At 46.4% G+C, this 24,954-nt stretch overlaps 1 protein-coding gene across 1 annotated transcript in view; it reads left to right on the plus strand.

The window, feature by feature from the left end:
* Positions 1-24,954, plus strand: part of LOC126174905 (hexokinase-1-like) — a 272,384-nt gene that overhangs the window by 98,043 nt on the left and 149,387 nt on the right. The window contains exon 2 of the mRNA XM_049921343.1: positions 3,810-3,895. Within this exon, the coding sequence (XP_049777300.1) occupies positions 3,815-3,895 (81 nt within the window). The 5' untranslated portion in view covers positions 3,810-3,814. The remainder of the gene's footprint in view (positions 1-3,809; positions 3,896-24,954) is intronic.

The raw sequence follows: 24,954 nt of genomic DNA on the forward strand, positions 1-24,954 counted from the left end.
GTCACTCCTGTCTAATGACCCGTAGCCTCTAACCCCCTGCTGACGGGCATCCTAAGCACTATATTGTTGCAAGATCGATGACGACGGGACTATGCGGACTTGAAATGTCCCTGAGAGAGATTTCAGTCCCTGACGGGCAGAGCGGCCCCCACACGACGCCTACCGCCCGGAGCAGTGGCACGCGGCGCCCTCGGTCCAGATCTCCACGGACACCGTATCCCGGGACCGGCCTCGCCACAGGCGGCTTACTCCGCGATTCTGCGATACGATCGGCTCGGCTTATCTACGTGGGGGGACGCCCTGCGGTCACATTAGCTTTCATGCCCAGGTGTGCCGGCTTTACCAGTGACGTCATGCGTAACAGATGACTACTGAAATCGATCACACACTGCACATGTTGCAGACCTACTGTTGAAGATCGCCTTCGTCTTACCCTGTTGTTGTTGTGGTCTTCAGTCCTGAGACTGGTTTGATGCAGCTCTCCATGCTACTCTGTCCTGTGCAAGCTTCTTCATCTCCCAGTACCTACTGCAACCTACAACCTTCTGAATCTGCTTAGTGTATTTTTACCATCCACGCTGCCCTCCAATACTAAATTGGTGATCCCTCGATGTCTCAGAACATGTCCTACCAACCGATCCCTTCTCCTAGTCAAGTTGTGCCACAAGCTCCTCTTCTCCCCAATTCTATTCAATACCTCCTCATTAGTTATGTGATCTCCCCATCTAATCTTCAGCATTCTTCTGTAGCACCACATTTCGAAAGCTTCAATTCTCTTCTTGTCTAAACTATTTATCGTCCATGTTTCACTTCCATACATGGCTACACTCCATACAAATACTTTCAGAAACGACTTTCTGACACGTACATCTATACTCGATGTTAACAAATTTTTCTTCCTCAGAAACGCTTTCCTTGCCATTGCCAGTCTATATTTTATATCCTCTCTACTTCGACCATCATCAGATATTTTGCTCCACAAATAGCAAAACTCCTTTACTACTTTAAGTGTCTCATTTCCTAATCTAATTCCCTCAGCATCATCCGACTTAATTCGACTACATTCCATTATCCTCGTTTTGCTTTTGTTGATGTTCATCTTATATCCTCCTTTCAAGACACTGTCCTTTCCGTTCAACTGCTCTTTCAAGTCCTTTGCTGTCTCTGTCAGAATTACAATGTCATCGGCGAATCTCAAAGTTTTTATTTCTTCTCCATGGATTTTAATACCTACTCCGAATTTTTCTTTTATTTCCTTTACTGCTTGCTCAATATACAGATCGAATAACATTGGGGAGAGGCTACAACCCTGTCTCACTCCCTTCCCAACCACTGCTTCCCTTTCATGCCCCTCGACTCTTATAACTTCCATCTGCTTTCTGTACAAATTTTAAATAGACTTTCTCTCCCTGTATTTTACCCCTACCACCTTCAGAATGTGAATGAGTATTCCAGTCAACATTACCTTAACCTAAACATATTTTTTCTACCCACTGGAGTTAATGCGTCTCGCGTCCCCAACGAGATACAAATAAAGTACAATTTGCGCCGAAGATTACAACTGCACTACGTGGTCGAAAGTATCCGGGTACCCCTATGTAATGTAGAACTGACAAGTGGATGTCAGGAGAGGCGGACTCGCCAGTGTATAAGGAGGCGGGGAGTATTGCGCTGTCAGTAGAGGAGTGACAGCAGCATGGAACGGTGAGGGAAGCTCAGTGACTTCGAACGTGGACTAGTCATTGCAAGTCACATGAGAAACAAATACATTGGGGACATTTCAAACTTTCTAAAGCTGCACAAGTCGACTGTTGATGATGTGATAGCAAAGTGGAAACGCAAAGGAACGCACACAGCTAAATCAACACCAGACAGACCCCATAAACTGACGGATGAGAACCGTCAAGGACTGCGGAGTGAGGCTGTAAAGAGAGAGAGAGAGAGAGAGAGAGAGAGAGAGGGGGGGGGAGGGAGAGAGAGAGAGAGAGAGAGAGAGAGAGAGAGAGTCGCGTAAAATCATCGGAAGAAATTGCTCGTGAGTTCCAAAGTGCTAACATGCGGTGCAGCTAGCACAGTGATTGCGTGCAGTAAGTTGAAAAGAATGGCATACAACGCTCGAGCAGCTCCTCATGAGCCAGCATTTCAGTACTGTGCACAAAGTGACGCTACTGGACAGCAGATAACTGGAAACAAATGATCTGGAGTGATGAATCACGCTTAGCTCTGTGGCAATCCGATAGAAGGGTTTGGCGTCGGTTACTGCCTGGAAAACGTACCTGCCGTTTTCTTTAGTCCCAGCAGTGAAGTACGGAAGAGATTGTGTTACAGTGTGGACGTGTTTTTCGTGATCGTAGTATGGTCCACTTATTGCGCTTAAGAGAATGCAAAATGCAGAAGGATATGAAAACATTTTACAGCATTGTGTACTACGCACAAAAGAGGAACAAGTGCAGACGATGAGTGTTTGTACTAGCATGACAGTGTACCTTGTTGTAAAGCAGTGTCTTGACGTTATGACTTCCTGAAATGGATTGGCTTGCGCAGTACCCTGACCCGAACTAACTTCCCTGGTTTCGACTCTTGAGGAAGAATGGTCTGTCATTCCTCCACACACATTCAGACACCTTGCTAAAAGCGTCCCCTGCAGAGTTCAAACCGTCATGAGGGCGCAGTGTGGACACACCCCATATTAATGTCCACTAATAGGTGCCTGGGTACTTTCAATCAGATAGTGTACATCTATATCTCTGCTCCGAATGCCACCTGATGATACACGGTAGATGATAATTTCTGTGCCACTATCGCTTCCCCCTTTTCCTATTCCAGTCGTAAATTGCACGCGGGAGGAACGATGATTGATAAGCCTCCGTGTGAATTGGGATCTCTAATTTTGCACGTACCTTCATGATCTTTTCACCATATATACCTTCGAGACAGCAATGCATTGGTCGGCTCTTTTAAGAACGTATACTTTTGGAATCCTAACAATAAATCACACTTTGACGAACAATGATTTTATTGTAGCGTCTGAACTGGACTTAGAAGAGCATCTCCGTGACACTTTCGTGCGTACTAAATTAACCTGTGACGAAACAGGCTGCCCTCTTTGGATATTCTCTATTTGGTCTGTGAATCGTGTGTGATAAGAGTCCCGGAGAAAGGGGAAAATTCAAGTATGGATCGATTGAGGGTTTTGTAAGCTACCTTCTTCATGGGTGGATTACGCTTCCTGAGGAATTTTCCAATAAATCTGTCAGGCGTCCGGTTTTCCTACGGTTGCTTCTATGTGATCGTTCCCGTTTAAATAGCATCATGCGCATACTCCCAAACAGTTATTGGATGTGTCTGCTAACATTGAGTGTAATAATTCAATAACTGGTGTTTACGTCTATTTATGAACAATACGTTACATTTTTTGGGGGGATCAGCTACCAGTTCCTGAACCAAGCGTCCATCTCCTGCAGGTCTCCCTGCATTTTGGGTACAAATTCCTAGCATTGCGTCTTCTCTATATGCAATAGCTCTATGCTCGAACAGCCTCAAGGACGTTATCGACTATGTCATTTGAATATTGTGTGACACAGTACATTAATCTTGCACAGAGATTGAACTTGGTAAAGCAAAAACGTACTGAGTGCAAACAAACTTTCAATCCATATGATTTATGTATCTGAGATGCATGTCCGTAATCTTAATTCTTTCTTAATATGTAACACATGCATGCAAAGTACGGCACTGCAAGCCAGAGTCCTGTAAGTGGACACTTTATGACAAACGCGTAACATCCATTACGTGTTTTGTTGTTTCAGAAACCATGTGCGAGAGCAACAACAGCGTGGAGGCGGCCATGCACGTGGCGCCGCTGGAGCTCAGCGACAACCGCCGGCAGCAGCAGGTACGTACTCGCTCCTCAGCTGGCCCCATGGCGACTCACGGAGTCAGTCTGCTAGTGTGTATTATTTATGTCCACACACGAACCACTACACTCATAAAGAGGCTGTCCTATGCGTCCTATCCAACTAAGGGACAAACTCATAAGATATACGGCCACACTTCTAGTGAACGAACAGGAATGTGTGCAGGGAAGGGGGGAAGGAAGCGATTGGTAGTTATGCGCGAAGTACCAACCGGCACATAACATGACACTTGACGTGCGTAGATGTACAGGGGATGGACAAATATATAGAAACTCCACGAGGAATGCGTGATGCTAGTCCACCCTGCAGATTGCGCTGTTGTAGTTGACTACGAGCGGCACCTGTGCAATGTCCTCACTGCGTTGTAAGTGTCAGTCGAGCTAAGAACAGTTTTCTGTGTAGTTGTGGGTGCGTTACGTCGAAGGTAGGTGAACTGGAATCTGGGAAGCCGGAAATTCACTGCAGGACTGAATGTCGCACTTGCGAACCCTGTCATCACAACAACAACAACAACACGAACGGAGCTCCTTAAGCTGTGAATTACAGGTCTAACTGGAATTCCAAAACCACTCATCAGTGATGTAAATCCCCATTACTGGAAAATATGATGCCGAAGCAACAAAACTTTCACTGTGGAGCAATGGAAAAAAGTCATCTAGTAGGAGGAGTCTTGTTTCACACTGTTTCCAATTTGTGGTCTTGTTTATATCCGACGAGTAAACATGACAGGGGTTCGGTGATTTTGTTGGACAGCCATATTCCATGGGCCCTATGGCTACTGTATGCGGTCACATTACTGCCAAGAAATATGTCGCGGTCACATTACTGATGAGAAATATGCGACCTAATCAGATCCATCGTACTTCAAAAAGTTTGTTCTCAATGGTGATTCTGTGTTCCAGGACGACAGTTTTTGTGCATGAGGATGAATTGACACACTTCCCCTAGCTACCACACCCACCAGGTCACAATACTATTGAGTCTTTGTGGTCTGATTTGCAGAGAAGGCTGCCTGATCGATACCCACCTCCACCGTCGCTACCTAAACTTGACACTACTTTGCAGAAAGAACTATATAAGATTTTACTGAAAATCATAGATTAGCATTCCGAAAAGACTGGAAACTATTTTGAATGCCTACAGTTTTACTGCACCGTATTAAGCATGGTAATGTGTTTCTATGTGTTTCTGGTGTTTCATTATTTTTGTCCAATCCCTGTAGATAAGTCTGCTTCGCTCACCTGGGGAACCTCAAGCCAATCTGCCTGGACTTGATTGATCCACTCCATTATACGGTTTAAGCAGCCAATAGAAACTTCCTGGCAGATTAAAACTGTGTGCCCGACTGAGACTCGAACTCGGGACCTTTGCCTTTCGCGGGCAAGCGCTCTACCACCTGAGCTACCGAAGCACGACTCACGCCCGGTACTCACCTTCTGCCAGTATCTCGTCTCCTACATTCCAAACTTTACAGAAGCTCTCCTGCGAACCTTGCAGAACTAGCACTCCTGAAAGAAAGGATATAGCGGAGACATGGCTTAGCCACAGCCTGGGGGATGTTTCCAGAATGAGATTTTCACTCTGCAGCGGAGTGTGCGCTGATATGAAACTTCCTGGCAGATTAAAACTGTGTGCCCGACCGAGACTCGAACTCGGGACCTTTGCCTTTCGCGGGCAAGCGCTCTACCATCTGAGCTACCGAAGCACGACTCACGCCCGGTACTCACAGCTTTACTTCTGCCAGTATCTCGTCTCCTACATTCCAAACTTTAGAGCGCTTGCCCGCGAAAGGCAAAGGTCCCGAGTTCGAGTCTCGGTCGGGCACACAGTTTTAATCTGCCAGGAAGTTTCATATCAGCGCACACTCCGCTGCAGAGTGAAAATCTCATTCCAGCCAATAGAAAGCTTTAAAATGGCTAAGCAAAGAGGGCGCCTGTACCACCACTACTCGTTACCTTTCTTGTTCTACTCGCAGTTAGAGCGAGAGAGAAACGACTGTCTACATGTTCGGTATGAGCCCTAATTTCTCGTATGTTATTCTCGTAGTCCATACGCGAAATGTATGTTGGGGTTAGTAGAAATGTTCTGCAGTCAGGATCACCTTCCCTCCAGGGATTTCCATTTGAGTTCCTGAAGCATCTCCGTAACACTTGCATGTTCTTCGAGCCTACCGGTAATAAATCTAGCAGCCTACCGCTGAACTTCTTCTATGTCTTCCTTTAATCTGATCTAGTACGGATCCCAATCACTCGAGCGCTATCCAAGAACAGGTCGCACTAGCGTCCTGTATGCTGTCTCCTTCACAAATAAATTTTCCAAAATTCTCCCAATAAACCGAAGTCGACTATTTACCGTCTCTACCACAATCCTCACATGCTCGTTCCATTTCATATCGCTTTGTATCGTTATGCCTAGATACTTAAACGACGTAACTGTGTCAAGGAGTATCATGTCGTTTTTGGAAACCCAGAATCTACTCTGTAGGAATCAACATGGATTCCGGAAACAGCGATCGTGTGGGACCCAACTCGCTTTGTTTGCTCATGAGACCCAGAAAATATTAGATACAGGCTCCCAGGTAGATGCTATTTTCCTTGACTTCCGGAAGGCGTTCGATACAGTTCCGCACTGTCGCCTGATAAACAAAGTAAGAGCCTACGGAATATCAGACCAGCTGTGTGGCTGGATTGAAGAGTTTTTAGCAAACAGACCACAGCATGTTGTTATCAATGGAGAGACGTCTACAGACTTTAAAGTAACCTCTGGAGTGCCACAGGGGAGTGTTATGGGACCATTGTTTTTCACAATATATATAAATGACCTAGTAGATAGTGTCGGAAGTTCCACGCGGCTTTTCGCGGATGATGCTGTAGTATACAGAGGAGTTGCAGCATTAGAAAATTGTAGCGAAATGCAGGAAGATCTGCAGCGGATAGGCACTTGGAGCAGGGAGTGGCAACTGACCCTTAACATAGACAAATGTAATGTATTGCGAATACATAGAAAGAAGGATTCTTTATTGTATGATTATATGATAGCGGAACAAACACTGGTAATAGTTACTTCTGTAAAATATCTGGGAGTATGCGTGCGGAACGATCTGAAGTGGCATGATCATATAAAATTAATTGTTGGTAAGGCTGGTACCAGGTTGAGGTTCATTGGGAGAGTCCTTAGAAAATGTAGTCCATCAACAAAGGAGGTGGCTTACAAAACACTCGTTCGACCTATACTTGAGTATTGCTCATCAGTGTGGGATCCGTACTAGGTCGGGTTGACGGAGGAGATAGAGAAGATCCAAAGAAGAGCGGCGCGTTTCGTCACAGGGTTATTTGGTAACCGTGATAGCGTTACGGATATGTTTAGCAAACTCAAGTGGCAGACTGCAAGAGAGGCGCTCTACACCGCGGTGTAGCTTGCTCGCCAGGTTTCGAGAAGGTTCGTTTCTGGATGAGGTATCGAGTATATTGCTTCCCCCTACTAATACCTCCCGAGGAGATCACGAATGTAAAATTAGAGAGATTCGAGCGCGCACGGAGGCTTTCAGACAGTCGTTCTTCCCGCGAACCATACGTGACTGGAACAGAAAAGGGAGGTAATGACAGTGGCACGTAAAGTGCCCTCCGCCACACACCGTTGGGTGGCTTGCGGAGTATAAATGTAGATGTAGATGTAGACATTACTAATGTATCCGAATATCAGGGGGTTGGTTTTCCTACTCATTCGCGTTAACATACTTTTTTCTACGTTCAGAGCTAGCTGACATTCCTCACGCCCAACTATAAATTTTGTCTAAATCATCTTGTGTCCTCCTACAGCCACTAAACTTCGACACCTTCCCTCACGCCACGGCATAATCTGTAAACAACCGCAGATTGCTGCCCAGAATCCCCGTTAGATCATTTGTGTGTCGAACCAGGAGATACATGTTAGTCGTGATGTGTTGAAATCTCTGTCTGACTTCGTGATTCCGGTTTGCTGTGTAATCTAAAGACACTGAGCTATGGGAGCATTCATCACTTCTGCTGAAACAGGATTGTAGTACCAACAACGAACAGGAAGGCTTCGTCTGCCTTTTTCTAGGGTCGTCCCTGATGGCAAATGGGTGAGTTCTCGCAAACACACCGCCCGCCCAAAACGTTCAGAGATTCAATTTATTCTTGGCGTGCAAATGACATTAGTGCAGCAATGACGGTGGCTGCTTTAAACAACAAATGTGCATACGACCGGACAACTGTGAGCAGGCAGTACTAACTACTGGGCGTGCGGCCACAATGTGTCAAGTGTTGTTGTGTCAGAATCGCAATGCAACAATATCCCTAAATGAAGTGTTAGGCATTCTCAAGAATGTTTGAAAGAAGCGAAAAAAATGTGCAAATTATGTCCCACACATCACATCTTGACTCTCGAACAATAACGACGAGTTGACAGCTGCCGCGACTTGATTTGAAATGTAAACTGCGGACAACTTCATTCTGCAAAAAATCATCGCTGGTGATGAAACTTCATGTTATCAGTATGAACGTACCAAAAAATGGAGAAATTCACATGAAGATTCACAACTTGACGCCATAACCGGGGTTCAAGCCAGTGCGACTCGCCAGCTGAACAACATCCCAAAGAAGGCAGTTGAACAACATACCAAAGAAGGTTTAAATGGCTCTGAGCACTATTGGACTTAACATCTATGGTCATCAGTCCCCTAGAACTTAGAACTACTTAAACCTAACTAACCTAAGGACAGCACACAACACCCAAAGAAGGATTTTCTAACACTTTCACATGGTTGTATGAACGTGCTGTGGGTTGCATTTACATGCGAGGAGAGCTTACAGAACATTAAAATTCTCTTGTTACTGAAGTATAGCTTCTGTTTACGTTGTCGAAATATAAACCTTTTGTCGTGAAAGGTTGTACCACAATTTTGCAACTGAATTTGTGTTCCGCGAAAACGTCGCTGGTAATGATCTCGTTCTACAACTATCGAAAAAAGTATCTTGAAAGGACCCCAAATTTTTCCGCAGATACTGTAGCTCTTATCGGCTAAATTCTCTGACACAGCAGAAGCAGTTACGAGATAATTACAGCTCAGCATGCTGAATCACACCTTAATACCGCACAGCTTACGAGAAATCTCGAGTCATGAAAGACACCTTTTGGGGGAAGTTAGAAGTCATTAAAATGAAATGAATACTGTCTTGGGATTAGTTGGCAGAAATGTATGTACTATCAGAGTACCTCTACATGTTACAACGATGACCATGAGAAAAGAAGTATTACTGATTCAGTGCTACCAAATGCTAAACACATGGGCGGATTCAAAACTTCTAAGCAGTCGCCGTTTCATAGTATTATTGCAGATTTGCGGGGTTAACAGTGTAATCTGTTGGTAAATATTGGCTTGCCTGTGCGTTGTCCAGTTCACTAGACATTCATAGTGATGAACTGATTGATGAGCTGGTTAAAATCGGGACAGCGCGCTAGCACTGTGCCTTTGCCATACTTTGTTATTAAAATAAACCTAATACCAGGATATGTTCAGAATATAGCCTTCTAGTAGAATATTTACGTGTTGTAGGAAAAAATTATTATCTTTAGCGTGCAGGGAGAGTATGAAAAAAGACGTTGTTTCTTGTCCGTCAAGATTAAACTGGCACTGAAATAAAACTCTAACTGTAGTAGCAGATTCTAACAGTAGAGGAGATAAAAATATGAACTAATTTAATAATATATCAGTCTTCATTTCTATTCACGTTATATTGTATGAAAAAGGAGATTGATTTTAAATACTCTTCAGGTTTGAATCCCAAGTATTATTCTAAAAATATTCAATGTAGAGGACGTTAATCCAAGAGAACTGAAGTTTGGGAAAAAATTCTTTTGTTTTATAAAGGAAACTGTTTTATCAAACAGGCCATTGAAAGCCAACCTACTCCTCTTTTTCCCGTGACTTAAATTCCAGTAGAAAAAACTGACGAAAAAAAATCCTGACACCAAAAAATAATTAATGTAGAGTAATGAAGTTTCGAGACTACATTTGTCTAGCGAGAGAAAAGTCTTTGTAAATGTGAAGTGCTGGTACATTAATAACCGGTGTGACCGCCATAAAGTTGAACGCAAGCATGAAAACGTGCATGCATTGTGACACAGAAAAGCCATATATCAGTTTGTGGAATGAGTTCCACGCCTATTGCACTTGGTCGGTCAGTACACAGCTGGTTGATGTTTGTTGTGGATGACGCTGTAGTTGTCGTCAGATGATGTCTCCTATTTGCTCGATTGGAGAGAGATCTGAACATGCCACGTAACATGTCGACACACTATCGAATATGTTGGGTCACAACAGTGGTATGTGGACGAGTGTTACCTTGTTTAAAAGACCCCCAGGAATGCTGTTCATGAATGACAGCACAACGGATCGAATCACCCAACTTACTTACGAATTTGCAGTCTTGGTGTATGGAAGAACTACGAGAGTACTACTGCTCTCACACACCCCAGACCACAATTACAGGTGTAGGTCCGGTGTATCTAGCACGCAAACAGGCTTGTAGCAGGCATTGCATAGAAATATGGTACGGGTGCAATCGATGATGATGTAGCATTCTCAACACCGACGATTTTGAGATTCCCGATTCTCGCGCAATTTGTCTGCTAATGATGTGCGGATTAGCCGCTACAGCAGCTAAAACACCTACTTGGCCATAATCATTTGTTTCAGGTCATGGTTGACGTTTCACAAGTGGCTGACCACTTCCTCTTTCCTTAAATAACGTAACTATCCGGCGAACGGTCCGGACTCTTGGATGATGTCGTCCAGGATACCGAGCAGCATACATACGAGGTGCATTCAAGTTCTAAGGCCTCCGATTTTTTTTCTCCGGACTGGAAAGAGATAGAAACATGCGCATTGTTTTAAAATGAGGCCGCGTTCATTGTCAATACGTCCCAAAGATGGCAGCACCGTACGGCAGATGGAATTTTACCGCCAGCGGCGAGAATGAGAACTGTTTTAAATACTTAAAATGGCGACGTTTTCCCTACTTGAACAGCGTGCAATCATTCGTTTTCTGAATTTGCGTGATGTGAAACCAATTGAAATTCATCGACAGCTGAAGGAGACATGTGGTGATGGAGTTATGGATGTGTCGAAAGTGCGTTCGTGGGTGCGACAGTTTAATGAAGGCAGAACATCGTGTGACAACAAACCGAAACAACCTCGGGCTCGCACAAGCCGGTCTTACAACATGATTGAGAAAGTGGAGAGAATTGTTTTTGGGGATCGCCGAATGACTGTTGAACAGATCGCCTCCAGAGTTGGCATTTCTGTGGGTTCTGTGCATACAATCCTGCATGACGACCTGAAAATGCGAAAAGTGTCATCCAGGTGGGTGCCACGAATGCTGACGGACGACCACATGGCTGCCCGTGTAGCATGTTGCCGAGCAATGTTGACGCGCAACGACAGCATGAATGGGACTTTCTTTTCGTCGGTTGTGACAATGGATGAGACGTGGATGCCATTTTCAATCCAGAAACAAAGCGCCAGTCAGCTCAATGGCAGCATACAGATTCACCGCCAACAAAAAAATTTCGGGTAACCGCCAGTGCTGAAAAAATGATGGTGTCCATGTTCTGGGACAGCGAGGCGCAATCCTTACCCATTGCGTTCCAAAGGGCACTACGGTAACAGGTGCATCCTACGAAAATGTTTTGAAGAACAAATTCCTTCCCGCACTGCAACAAAAACGTCCGGGAAGGGCTGCGTGTGTGCTGTTTCACCAAGACAACGCACCCGCACATCGAGCTAACAGTTTCTTCGTGATAACAACTTTGAAGTGATTCCTCATGCTCCCTACTCACCTGATCTGGCTCCTAGTGACTTTTGGCTTTTTCCAACAATGAAAGACACTCTCCGTGGCCGCACATTCACCAGCCGTGCTGCTATTTCCTCAGCGATTTTCCAGTGGTCAAAACAGACTCCTAAAGAAGCCTTCGCCGCTGCCATGGAATCATGGCGTTAGTGTTGTGAAAAATGTGTACGTCTGCAGGGCGATTACGTCGAGAAGTAACGCCAGTTTCATCGATTTCGGGTGAGTAGTTAATTAGAAAAAAAATCGGAGGCCTTAGAACTTGAATGCACCTCGTAGAACACGCATGTTGGGAATTTTGATCACAATAGCCATACATCTACACGATATCGACCTTTTCCGCAATTGCTAAACGGTCCATTTTAACACGGGTAATGTATCACGAAGCAAATACCGTCCGCACTGGCGAAGTGATACATGATACCACGTACTTATACGTTTGTGACTATTACAGCGCCATCTATCACAAGGCGAAAAAAGTGGTCCAACTAAAATATTCATATTTCTTTACGTACTACACGAATATGTAATAAGAAATGGGGGTTCCTTTTTAAAAAAACGCAGTTGATATCCGTTTGACCTATGACAGCGCGATCTAGTGGGCCAACTATTGCGCCATCTGGTTTCCCCCTTCAAGCTAGACAAGTTTCGTTCTTTGTGGTTTTTTCGTTCGTGAGATATTTGGCTCGACCACGATCAATAGACCACCCTGTATACGTTTTGCACAACTCTTATGCAACTGGCGCGAACTCTGAAAACACGCCATCTTTCAGATGTAATAGCATGCCTACCAACTTTCGTTTATCTCGGAGATATCGTTCTTGGTTTTGGTTTTTTTTTGAGTCAGTGTGAAAAGCATTATTTCTATAGAAGCAGGAGCCCGAATTTTATAACCATTGTCAAGAGGCAAAACTGTAATTAGAAATAAGGAAACAATTGCGTTCACAATTTCTTTCAACTTGGGAAAAAAAGTAAAAAAAGCTAAAAAGTTGCTGTCAGCTTGTTTGAATGTCATGCAGAGGATCTGGGTTTAATTCCCAGTTATGCAGGGATGTTTCCTTGATGGGACTGGAACGGGGTACTTTCAGCCTCGTGATGCCAATTGAGAAGCTACTTGAAAGGTCTAGACAGCCGAGAGCGGCTAGGAATGAAGTATGCTGATGACCTGTCCCTCCATATAGCATCTGAATGTGGTAGAGGAGGATACGGCAGACAGTCGGCATCGTGCGGTGCTCTGCACCTATTAGCGGTGTTGGTTTTGGTTTATTCCCTGATCATGCTAAAGTAATGTATCGAAAAGAAAATTATACAAATTGATAATGTATTTCTGTCAGTTAAAAATGACTGAATGTAGTCTGTATGAAAATAAATAAAAGAAACGGAAACCGCCAGAAAACGCCTTAAAGGCCCAACGGCACCGACCGGCAGCCGTGTCACCCTCAGCCCTTAGACATCACCGGATGCGGATACGGGGAGGGCCATGGTATCACCACACCGCTCTCCCGGCCGATGTCAGTTTTCATGACCGGTGCCGCTACTTCTCAATCAAGTAGCTCCTCAACTGGTCGCACAAGAGCTGAGTGCACCCCGCTTGCCAACAGCACTCGGCAGATCAGAACGATCGCCCATCCAAGTGCTAGCCAAGTCCGACGGCGCTGAACTTCGGTGACCTGACGGGAACCGGTGTTACCATTGCGGCAAGGCCGTTGGCTGAAAATAAATAAACAGAAGAATAAATGGTATAAATTGTATGGTAAGCCTTTGAGAAACTAAATAGGGTCATCATCATTAAATTTCCAGCATGTCTGGGAAATAATGTTCACAAAAAATATTTATTACTTACAGCAATCAGACAAGGATTTTAAATGTGAAAACCACCAAAAAGAAGTACCTTTCAGACTAAGGAGGTGATGATAACCACACAGTATTAACTGCAGTTGAAATATACACTCCTGGAAATGGAAAAAAGAACACATTGACACCGGTGTGTCAGACCCACCATACTTGCTCCGGACACTGCGAGAGGGCTGTACAAGCAATGATCACACGCACGGTACAGCGGACACACCAGGAACCGCGGTGTTGGCCGTCGAATGGCGCTAGCTGCGCAGCAATTGTGCACCGCCGCCGTCAGTGTCAGCCAGTTTGCCGTGGCATACGGAGCTCCATCGCAGTCTTTAACACTGGTAGCATGCCGCGACAGCGTGGACGTGAACCGTATGTGCAGTTGACGGACTTTGAGCGAGGGCGTATAGTGGGCATGCGGGAGGCCTGGTGGACGTACCGCCGAATTGCTCAACACGTGGGGCGTGAGGTCTCCACAGTACATCGATGTTGTCGCCAGTGGTCGGCGGAAGGTGCACGTGCCCGTCGACCTGGGACCGGACCGCAGCGACGCACGGATGCACGCCAAGACCGTAGGATCCTACGCAGTGCCGTAGGGGACCGCACCGCCACTTCCCAGCAAATTAGGGACACTGTTGCTCCTGGGGTATCGGCGAGGACCATTCGCAACCGTCTCCATGAAGCTGGGCTACGGTCCCGCACACCGTTAGGCCGTCTTCCGCTCACGCCCCAACATCGTGCTGCCCGCCTCCAGTGGTGTCGCGACAGGCGTGAATGGAGGGACGAATGGAGACGTGTCGTCTTCAGCGATGAGAGTCGCTTCTGCCTTGGTGCCAATGATGGTCGTATGCGTGTTTGGCGCCGTGCAGGTGAGCGCCACAATCAGGACTGCATACGACCGAGGCACACGGGGCCAACACCCGGCATCATGGTGTGGGGAGCGATCTCCTACACTGGCCGTACACCACTGGTGATCGTCGAGGAGACACTGAATAGTGCACGGTACATCCAAACCGTCATCGAACCCATCGTTCTACCATTCCTAGAGCGGCAAGGGAACTTGCTGTTCCAACAGGACAATGCACGTCCGCATGTATCCCGTGCCACCCAACGTGCTCTAGAAGGTGTAAGTCAACTACCCTGGCCAGCAAGATCTCCGGATCTGTCCCCCATTGAGCATGTTTGGGACTGGATGAAGCGTCGTCTCACGCGGTCTGCACGTCCAGCACGAACGCTGATCCAACTGAGGCGCCAGGTGGAAATGGCATGGCAAGCCGTTCCACAGGACTACATCCAGCATCTCTACGATCGTCTCCATGGGAGAATAGCAGCCTGCATTGCTGCGAAAGGTGGATATACACTGTACTAGTGCCGACATTGTGCATGCTCTGTTGCATGTGTCTATGTGTCTGTGGTTCTGTCAGTGTGATCATGTGATGTATCTGACCCCAGGAATGTGTCAATAAAGTTTCCCCTTCCTGGGACAATGAATTCACGGTGTTCTTATTTCAATTTCCAGGAGTGTAGTAGTAGTAGTAGTAGTAGTAGTAGTACTAAAGGAAGGAAGAGTAAACTTAAGTACTCTGTCCATGTCGAAAGCACGGAGAAACATTAGAGGCTGAAGTCCCGTCGACGATGATTTCATTAGAGACCTTGTACGACCTCGGTCGGGTGAATCATCACCGCAATTCCCTTGTGCTGTTTAGGGGAATCACAGATAACCTAAATGTGGTTGACTGGATGAGAATATGAACCTCTGTCCTCCAAATTGCGACTCCAGTGTCTTACTATTGCGTCAGCTCGTTCGGGCATGACATCATTACAAACGGAGAACTTGTCCTAATGGGACATCAGTGGCGAAAGAAACCAGCCGCGTTGTTCTTGACGAAGTCTTCACAGGATTAACCTGTATTTTTCAGGAAAATACAATTAAGCCTGAATCCTCATAAAAAAAATTGTAGTACCTTGAACACTGCAAAGCCTCACTCCTTGAGTATTAGTTACTGCACGAGTGTAGTCATACAATTTAATTAAGACCTGGAAAAGTTCGGACTGTGATAATGAAACGAGGTGGGAATGTCCGTCCTTCTGTATATTTACCATTCAATGCGACACATTGTTCCCAGCAGTGGATGACTTGGCGAACACTTTGGTTGTAAAAAAAAACTGTGTTTTAGCTGGTCAGGAAATAAAACGCCTCGAAAATCAGCTGTCGTCATTCTGGAAGCGGCGACCGCGCAATGGTTTCTTCATACCAGGAAGAATTCAGTGGATGTCCCTTCAAGAGGGAACGGGGGATGAGGCAAAATGCGATAACCCACAGTAGCAGCACGGGTGGCTGTGCCCCGTGCTGAATGACGTAGGGCAGGGGTGTACAACCTGTCAGCTTACGTGGACGACATTGAAAGAAGAAAAGTATTTTTGGATCGCATGGAATATACCTAACACTAATACTACCGCAAAGGAAAAAGAAAGAAAAATATGGGGGGAGGGAGGGGGGGGGCGATCGGAGCTGCTTAAAGTTGCCACATTTAAGTAATTTATAACTCATTAATTTATGATTCTTTATTCTAAAAAAGCAAGATGTAGTTAATTTGGCATTTTTATGTGAGATTTCATTGCTTTCATAACGTCACATAACCGGAAATTTTTTACAAAAATTGATTTTTTTCCGATCTTGTGATACATGCTGACTTCTTGGGTCGCACTGATATTTGCTTTGGGCCGAGGATTGGACACCCCTGATCTAGAGCGTTGTTGTGGCAGCAAAGACACCCCCTTGAACAATCTCCCTCCATGCTTTGCCTTGATAACTTCCCGTAATCTCGTCAGGAAATTTCGGTAGCATCCAACTGCGAAGGCTTATCCCTTACGAACATGATCTGTTATCATCGCACCATGCCGATCCCCCCCCCCCCCCCCCCACAAAAAAAGAACCCTCAAGATCACGTTGCCCGATGACGGTTGAGTCATCGTTTTTCTCGCCAGTGGTGATCACACATGGTTTCACTGCTTGCTTTCCTTATTTGTTAAAGCGTCATAGCGATACACACAGCACTCTTCCGTGGAGATGAGTTGTCTAAAGAAACCTGGATTGGTCTGCCGAAGCTGGGGCACTTGCGCCGTTGCCCCGTTTCGCGGAAACCAGCGGACGGCCGCCGTTGTCGTGTTGAAAACTGATTCCCCCACCCCCTTTTTCGATATCGCCTCTATTTTGATTCGCCGGTATTCGATCACCAGGCCCCAAATTCTCTTGTGAATCCTGATTCTTCAGTGAGATGATCTGCTGCTTGGTTCTTCGTCACTCAGTGTTGTTCAATAATTTTGCAGCTATCTGTAACACTTTCAACAACTGAATCACACGATGGTGGACTGTTGCCGCACATTTGCATGAACTCAGCATTGATTGTTACAGTGCTGTTCAGCTTCAAATGAAGAAAACGATGTACCGAACGGCTATCCACTTTATTAGTGTGCTGCACTAATTTGTGTTGGCCCCACTAGCGGCGCAGGATTTCAGTCCGTAGCAGAACTGCACATATGTAACTACAACAGCACGAAATTTAAGATACGCGGTCGCAATCAGCTTCTTCGTCTCGCAGCCTGTTGTCATCCACTTTTCTCCCAATTTATTCCTGCCTGATCGGTCTATTGCATCCAGCGGCATTTCATCCATCCAGTTTTCTTTAGAGCATTGGTAAGTCGTACCACGGTCTAACAAGATTGCGCAGTGTTGTGGGTTATACACTCCTGGAAATGGAAAAAAGAACACATTGACACCGGTGTGTCAGACCCACCATACTTGCTCCGGACACTGCGAGAGGGCTTACAAGCAACGATCACACGCACGGCACAGCGGACACACCAGGAACCGCGGTGTTGGCCGTCGAATGGCGCTAGCTGCGCAGCATTTGTGCACCGCCGCCGTCGGTGTCAGCCAGTTTGCCGTGGCATACGGAGCTCCATCGCAGTCTTTAACACTGGTAGCATGCCGCGACAGCGTGGACGTGAACCGTATGTGCAGTTGACGGACTTTGAGCGAGGGCGTATAGTGGGCATGCGGGAGGCCGGGTGGACGTACCGCCGAATTGCTCAACACGTGGGGCGTGAGGTCTCCACAGTACATCGATGTTGTCGCCAGTGGTCGGCGGAAGGTGCACGTGCCCGTCGACCTGGGACCGGACCGCAGCGACGCACGGATGCACGCCAAGACCGTAGGATCCTACGCAGTGCCGTAGGGGACCGCACCGCCACTTCCCAGCAAATTGGGGACACTGTTGCTCCTGGGGCATCGGCGAGGACCATTCGCAACTGTCTCCATGAAGCTGGGCTACGGTCCCGCACACCGTTAGGCCGTCTTCCGCTCACGCCCCAACATCGTGCAGCCCGCCTCCAGTGGTGTCGCGACAGGCGTGAATGGAGGGACGAATGGAGACGTGTCGTCTTCAGCGATGAGAGTCGCTTCTGCCTTGGTGCCAATGATGGTCGTATGCGTGTTTGGCGCCGTGCATGTGAGCGCCACAATCAGGACTGCATACGACCGAGGCACACAGGGCCAACACCCGGCATCATGGTGTGGGGAGCGATCTCCTACACTGACCGTACACCACTGGTGATCGTCGAGGGGACACTGAATAGTGCACGGTACATCCAAACCGTCATCGAACCCATCGTTCTACCATTCCTAGACCGGCAAGGGAACTTGCTGTTCCAACAGGACAATGCACGTCCGCATGTATCCCGTGCCACCCAACGTGCTCTAGAAGGTGTAAGTCAACTACCCTGGCCAGCAAGATCTCCGGATCTGTCCCCCATTGAGCATGTTTGGGACTGGATGAAGCGTCGTCTCACGCGGTCTGCACGTCCAGCACGAACGCTGGTCCAACTGAGGCGCCAGGTGGAAATGGCATGGCAAGCCGTTCCACAGGACTACATCCAGCATCTCTACGATCGTCTCCATGGGAGAATAGCAGCCTGCATTGCTGCGAAAGGTGGATATACACTGTACTAGTGCCGACATTGTGCATGCTCTGTTGCCTGTGTCGATGTGCCTGTGGTTCTGTCAGTGTGATCATGTGATGTATCTGACCCCAGGAATGTGTCAATAAAGTTTCCCCTTCCTGGGACAATGAATTCACGGTGTTCTTATTTCAATTTCCAGGAGTGTATTCCAATATTAACATAGGCCTGAGGCTCATACTCTGTACGTCAGCAGGGTCTGCCCCTTTCTGCATAAGTGTTGGACCAAATCGATTGAACTGATTCTCTTAAACATTTCCTTATCTGGGTATTATGTCTCGCAGAGAGCTCACAAATTTGCACCTCTCTGCAAGCGGATGCATGACTCGTAAACTGTTGGCACAGGATCGAGACAGTGCCACAGCTTCCAGTATGTAAATGGAAACTCGGTGTATACGTGAGTGAAATATCATCCTTCTGGGGCCGATCGGAATGCACTGAACCTTGAGAATGAAACTGTGTGTTTCATTAACGTCCCAGTGAAAGCTTGCGAAAAACGGCAGCCAATTTTAATAATGTCAGACCTCCTTCAGATGATGCAGCTGCTATCAACGTACAGTGAAGTACTATTTGAAAAAAGCTCCACAGATATCTAAGTAGATCTTGAAATGTTCTCAAAATGGTTAAAGACTGGCAACTTTCTTCAAATCCACAGGAGAGTAAAACTATGCACTTCAGAAAAGACGAAATTGTTGTATCCTAAGTTTAAAACACCAATTCATCACAACTGGAATCGGTTAAATCACACAAATTTTCTGGTGTAACAATCTGTAGGACTATGAAATAGAATGATCACACACGCTCTGTTGTACGTAAAGCAGATTGCATACACTGATTCTTTGGCAGGACGCAGGGAAAATGCAGTCTGTCCACAAGGAGACTGATTACAAATCACTTGCGCCTCCTATCTTAGAATAGTGATCATATGTTTGGGTCACATGCCAAATAGGATGTTAAGGGTTTACAATATACGAGTCTGTATGCTACATTCAAGGAGTGACGAAACTAAAGAAAAATTTGGGTTTTGCGATGACAGTGTAATTCTGTCAGAGACAGCAAAGGTCTTGGTAGAACAGTTGAACGGTACGGACAGTGTCTTGAAAGTGTGTTGGAAAATGACCTTCATCCCCATCGACACACAAGTCGCCGAAGTGGCGTCAAATCGAAAGACTTGCACCAGGCGAACGGCCTACCAGACGGGAAGCCCAAGTCACACGCCATTCATTCATTCACTGACAACAGAAGTAAAACAAGAGTTATGACGTGTAGTGCAACTAAATCAGATGATGCTGAGGCAGTTAGATTATGAAACGAGACACTAAAAGTAGTAAATGAATTTTGCTATTTGGACAGCAAAATAACTGATGGTAGTCGAAATAGAGAGGATATAAAAATTCTGATAGGCTGTAGTAAGGAAAGCTTTTCTGAGAAAGGGGAATCTGTTAACATCTGACATAAATTTGAGTGTTAGGGACTCTTTTCTGAAGGTATTTGTCTTTAGTGTCGCCTTGCACTGAAGTAAAATGTGAACGATAAGAAGTTCAGACAAGAATAGAAGTTTTTGAAATGTTATGCTACAGAACAATACTGAAGATTAAATGGGTGTATCGCACAACTAACGAAAAAAGCGTCGAAAGTTGTTCTTACGTACGCAGTGGAATGAAGAGTCAAGACTGGTGATTCGCAATGCAGTAAACCGGTATAGGGAGACGGTCCATTATATTCATGTGTGGCTCTCTCTGCGAATTAGTCTCTACGTAATCTACCAACGTTATCACTTATAAAGATTCCCAATGTCTAAACTGAGTGAGATAAAACAAGGATTTACTGGGATGCTAGCGGAGTCAAAATTTGCTGGTCTGTCAGAAGGATTGTTTGTGAAGTTTCCAGTAACTACCCCTGTAATATTATGCTTTTACAAGGCCTTCTGACTGCCCCCCCCCCACTTCCCTCCTCTTTAACATAAAAAATGTTTCGTTGCTAAGACTGTCACTGCATCAAACATTACTGTCTACATATGGTACGGAAAAATCGCAGTACATGGCATGAAACAAGAATAATAATTTTATATACTATGAATGTCAAATTAAAACGTAACGTGAACACCAGTCGAGTATTAAGCCTTAGGCCTGTTCCGACTGCTGCCTATAAGGCAATATGAAGAGCCACCTATGATGGTGGTTAGCATGTCGCTAGTCCGTCCAGCCATTACTGCCAGTGGACGAATCGTCATAATGCTGCTGCAGTTCCTCATTTGGCCTCACGAGAGACCCCTCTCCAGACTTGCTTGCTTCGTAAAAAGATTGAGAAGTACTGGGTATCGAACCCAGATCTTTCCGTACTGAAGGCAACGATGCTAACCGTTCTAGTACGGAGTCGGTATTCGAATATCAAATTACATTTCATAAAAAAATCATCAAACGCTGAACTATTCGATTCGTGACAGAATTTACAAAAATGTTATCAGTACGTAGGTAAATTCATAGTTCAACCAGAGCTTGTCTCTTCCTGGGCAACTAAAAGGGTTTGCAGAAACAACGTCCCATCGACAACGACCGAATAAGAGACGGAGCACAAGTTCGAATTAGGGAAGGATGAAGAAGGAAAGCGGCCGTGCCCTTTCCTTGGAACTATCCGGGCATTTGTCTTAAGCGGTTTAAGGAAATCACGGATAACCTAAAGCAGGATGGCCGGAGGTGGGTTTGAACCGTCGCCTCCCGAATGCGAGTGCAGTGTGCTAACCACTGCGCTCCCCTTCTCGCTCTGGCCTAAAGAAGCGGATAAACCTTGGTTAGTATTCGATCAAGTTTCACACTTGGTACGTCCTTTAAGTCCTCTATGAAGGGTATTTCCACTGCCACAGGAAAAATAAATAGTATAATGATTACAAAGAATCCGCCTCGATTGCCAATAGAAACCGGATGTTGACCTAGGTTTCGGCACGCATAACCACGCCTTCTTCAGAACACACTAAAACTACAAACTGCCTAAAGAGCCATGGTCCAACATTAATACAGAACGCCCAAAAGGGCAAAAGACTCGCATAAAATATAAAATAAACGGTACGGGTGTACCATGTCAATAACTATACTTACCTCAAACGTCAGAAGCGTGCTTACTAACCTCAGCCAACGTTCTGTGGGCCGCGGGCTCTCAGGTAAACTCTGAAAGCCCGCGGCCCACCGAACGTAGTTTTAGTGTGTTCTGAAGAAGGCGTGGTTATCCGTGCCGAAACCTAGGTCAACATCCGGTTTCTATTTGCAGTCGAGGCGGATTCTTTATAATCGTTAAATTATTCACGCTTGCTGACGCGCTGCAATGTTAAAAATTCTGAAAAATATTTAGTTCCATAAAAAAAGTTCGTGTCATAGCTCGGCAGCTATAAACGTTAAATTAGCTTGAAATGAGAAATGACAGGCAAGGAATTAGGTGAATCCTTTTCAAAGGAAGCATTTACCTTCACTCCGACATCTATACTCGGGAAGTCACCTTACCGTTTGTGGCGTTACAGCTACAATCCCCCCTCCCACCTACATCCGCGAATGGTGCGCGGTCAGGATAATTATAGGTAAACCTCTAGTTTCTCGGATTTTCTTGTCGCGGTCATTTCGTGAGGCGTATGTGGGAGTAAATATGTTGCCTGACTCTGCCCAGAAAGTCCGCTCCCGGAATTTCAACAGTAAACATCTGCGAAGTACCTCTCTTGTAGCATCCGCCGGTGGAGTTTCTTAAGCATCTCCGTAACGCTTTCGTGTCGTCTACACAGTCCCTCCGCTTTTAACTGCGCTCAGGCAGGCGTTTGCGCTGCCTGATACGCTCCCTGCACTTTTAACGGATGCCGCTGCCATGGCACGCTTAGTTTTGAGTTTTATTCGCGCAGGGGGCTTTTATCGCTCGATCTGAGGGTTAGAGTCTTTTTTGTGTTGAGTCTGGCCTTTGGCCTACGGTTTTAGATTGGGGTTTTTAGTGTGTCTCTTGGTGTTTGGCTTTTCCTTTTTTTCTGTTTCTATGGTCGGCCAACCACTGTAACACTCTGTGTGTTTTTAGTTCCCCTTTTCTGGTCTGTCTATATCTTTCTTGTCATCTCCATTGCTTGTTTTTCTTCCTTATGGGTGTTTCATGGTCGTGGAAAAAGGGACCGGTGGCCTTTGTAGTCTTGTCTCTTCAACCCCCACAAACCAATCAGCCAACCAACCTACACAGTCCCGTGACGAAAGGCGCCGCTCTTGGTTGAATATTTTCTACCACCGTTATGATGATGATGATGATGATGATGATGATGATGATGGGTTTGTGGGGCGCTCAACTGCGCGGTTATCAGCGCCTGTACAAGTTCCCAACTTTTGCTCAGCCCAATCTCGCCACTTTCATGAATGATGATGAAACGATGATGACAACACAAACACCCAGTCGCCTCGAGGCAGGTGAAAATCCCTGGCCCTGCCGGGTATCGAAACCGGGACCCCGTGCTCGGGAAGCGAGAACGCGACCGCGAGACCACGAGCTGCGGACCACCGTTATTAGTTCAGCCTGATAACGGTTCGTGACTGATGAGCAGTACTTAGTAATCAATGAACAAGTATTTTGTAAGCAACTTCTTTAGCGGATAGATTACATTTCCTTAAGATTCTTCCAATGATTCTTAGCCTATTTCTCCGCCTATTCACGTGCAACATGACACATTTATTTACGTTTTGGTGCAACTATCAGCCCCTCCTCCAGTCTCGGCTTCTCTGTAGAAGTTTCTGTTACGAGTAACATTCTTCTAACGTTGATACCTTCCTTTAAATAACACTCGTCCGCGAATAGCCCCACGATGATTCCAGTGTTATTCATTAAATCCCGTAGACAGTTGCATTTTTGTATTAGCCTTGTACGATTCTGAGAAAACTACGATAAACCTATATCTAGAACCGCCGCCTACAATAACCCGAGTCAGGGCTTTAACCACTGCACCATCTCGCATCCTCAAGTGCCTCAGCCACAGGTCTTGGGTCGCGGAAAGGGCGCGTCTCCTTCAGTTTTATGGAGCTTTTGTGCGTTCACGGCTAGACTATGGGTGCACAGTATATGGGTCAGCGAGGCCATCTTATTTGCGGATCCTTGACGCTGTTCACCATGCTGGGATTCGACTGGCCATGGGTGCTTATCGGACCAGTCCCGTACCCAGCCTCTGTGCTGAGTCTGGCGAACCGCCACTTACCATCCGGCGGCAGCTCCTGCTGGTGCGCCAGGCTTGTAAGTTTCTTGCAGCTCCCAGCTCGCCTGCCCACCGTCTTGTTGCCCATCCACCTCTGGACCGCCTTTTTTCCCGCCGTCCCCGGGCTACGTTGCCGTTTGGGATCCGTGTGCAGCGTGTACTAGAGTCCCTCGGTGTGGAGTCTGTACAACCCCAAATCCAAGGTTTTAACCGCCTGCCACCCTGGTTACTGAAGAGGCCCGGAGTGATTTTAGACTCATTGCAGTACAAGAGAGATTGCACTCCTGCCACCGTTTTTAATGCAGCATTTTCTGCCATTTTATCTGAGCACCACGACTATGTAGCTTTTTTTACGGATGGGTCGAAACAAGGGGATTCTGTTGGTTGCTTAGTTGTTTTCCGGATCGTGTCCTCAAGGTCCGACTGCCTCAGACTTTTACTTTCTTTGATGCAGAATTGTCTGCGATCTTGCGGGCACTGGAGCACATGAGATATTCTTCCTCTCCTAAATTTCTTGTCTGTTCCGATTCACTCAGTGCCCTTCACTCATTGCAACGTTTGTATCCGGCAGACAAAATTGTCCAGACCATCCAGGATGCCCTCCTCCGACTACAGCGACTGGGGAAGGTTGTAGCTTTCTGCTGGGTTCCGGGGCATGTCGGCATTGCTGGGAATGAAAGGGCAGATCTCGCAGCCAAGGAGGCGTGTCTCGCCCCACAAGTATCTCAGTGTGCTATCCCCTTGGACGCACTCACCTCGCTGTTGAGCTCACGGGTCATGCGTCGGTGGGAGGATGAGTGGCTGGAAGTGACTGACAATAAGCTCCGTATAGTCAAGCCCACAACGCGTGTGTGGTGTACTTACTTTCAGCCCCATCGACGGGACGAGGTTCTTCGAATAGGCCACAGCCCTTTGACGCATGGCTTCCTGCTCTGGCGAGAGGACCCTCCAATGTGTGATGCTTGCGGCGTCCAGGTCACTGTGCGCCATGTTTTATTGGATTGCGTTTTATTTTCTGACCAGCGGGTCGCGGCTGACTTGCCAGCGGACCTGCCATCTCTTTTAGGCAACACTCGGACGAATGTGGCTAAAGTTTTAAAGT

Source organism: Schistocerca cancellata, chromosome 1 (assembly GCF_023864275.1).
Source record: "Schistocerca cancellata isolate TAMUIC-IGC-003103 chromosome 1, iqSchCanc2.1, whole genome shotgun sequence".
NCBI classification, from domain to species: Eukaryota; Metazoa; Arthropoda; class Insecta; order Orthoptera; family Acrididae; genus Schistocerca; species Schistocerca cancellata.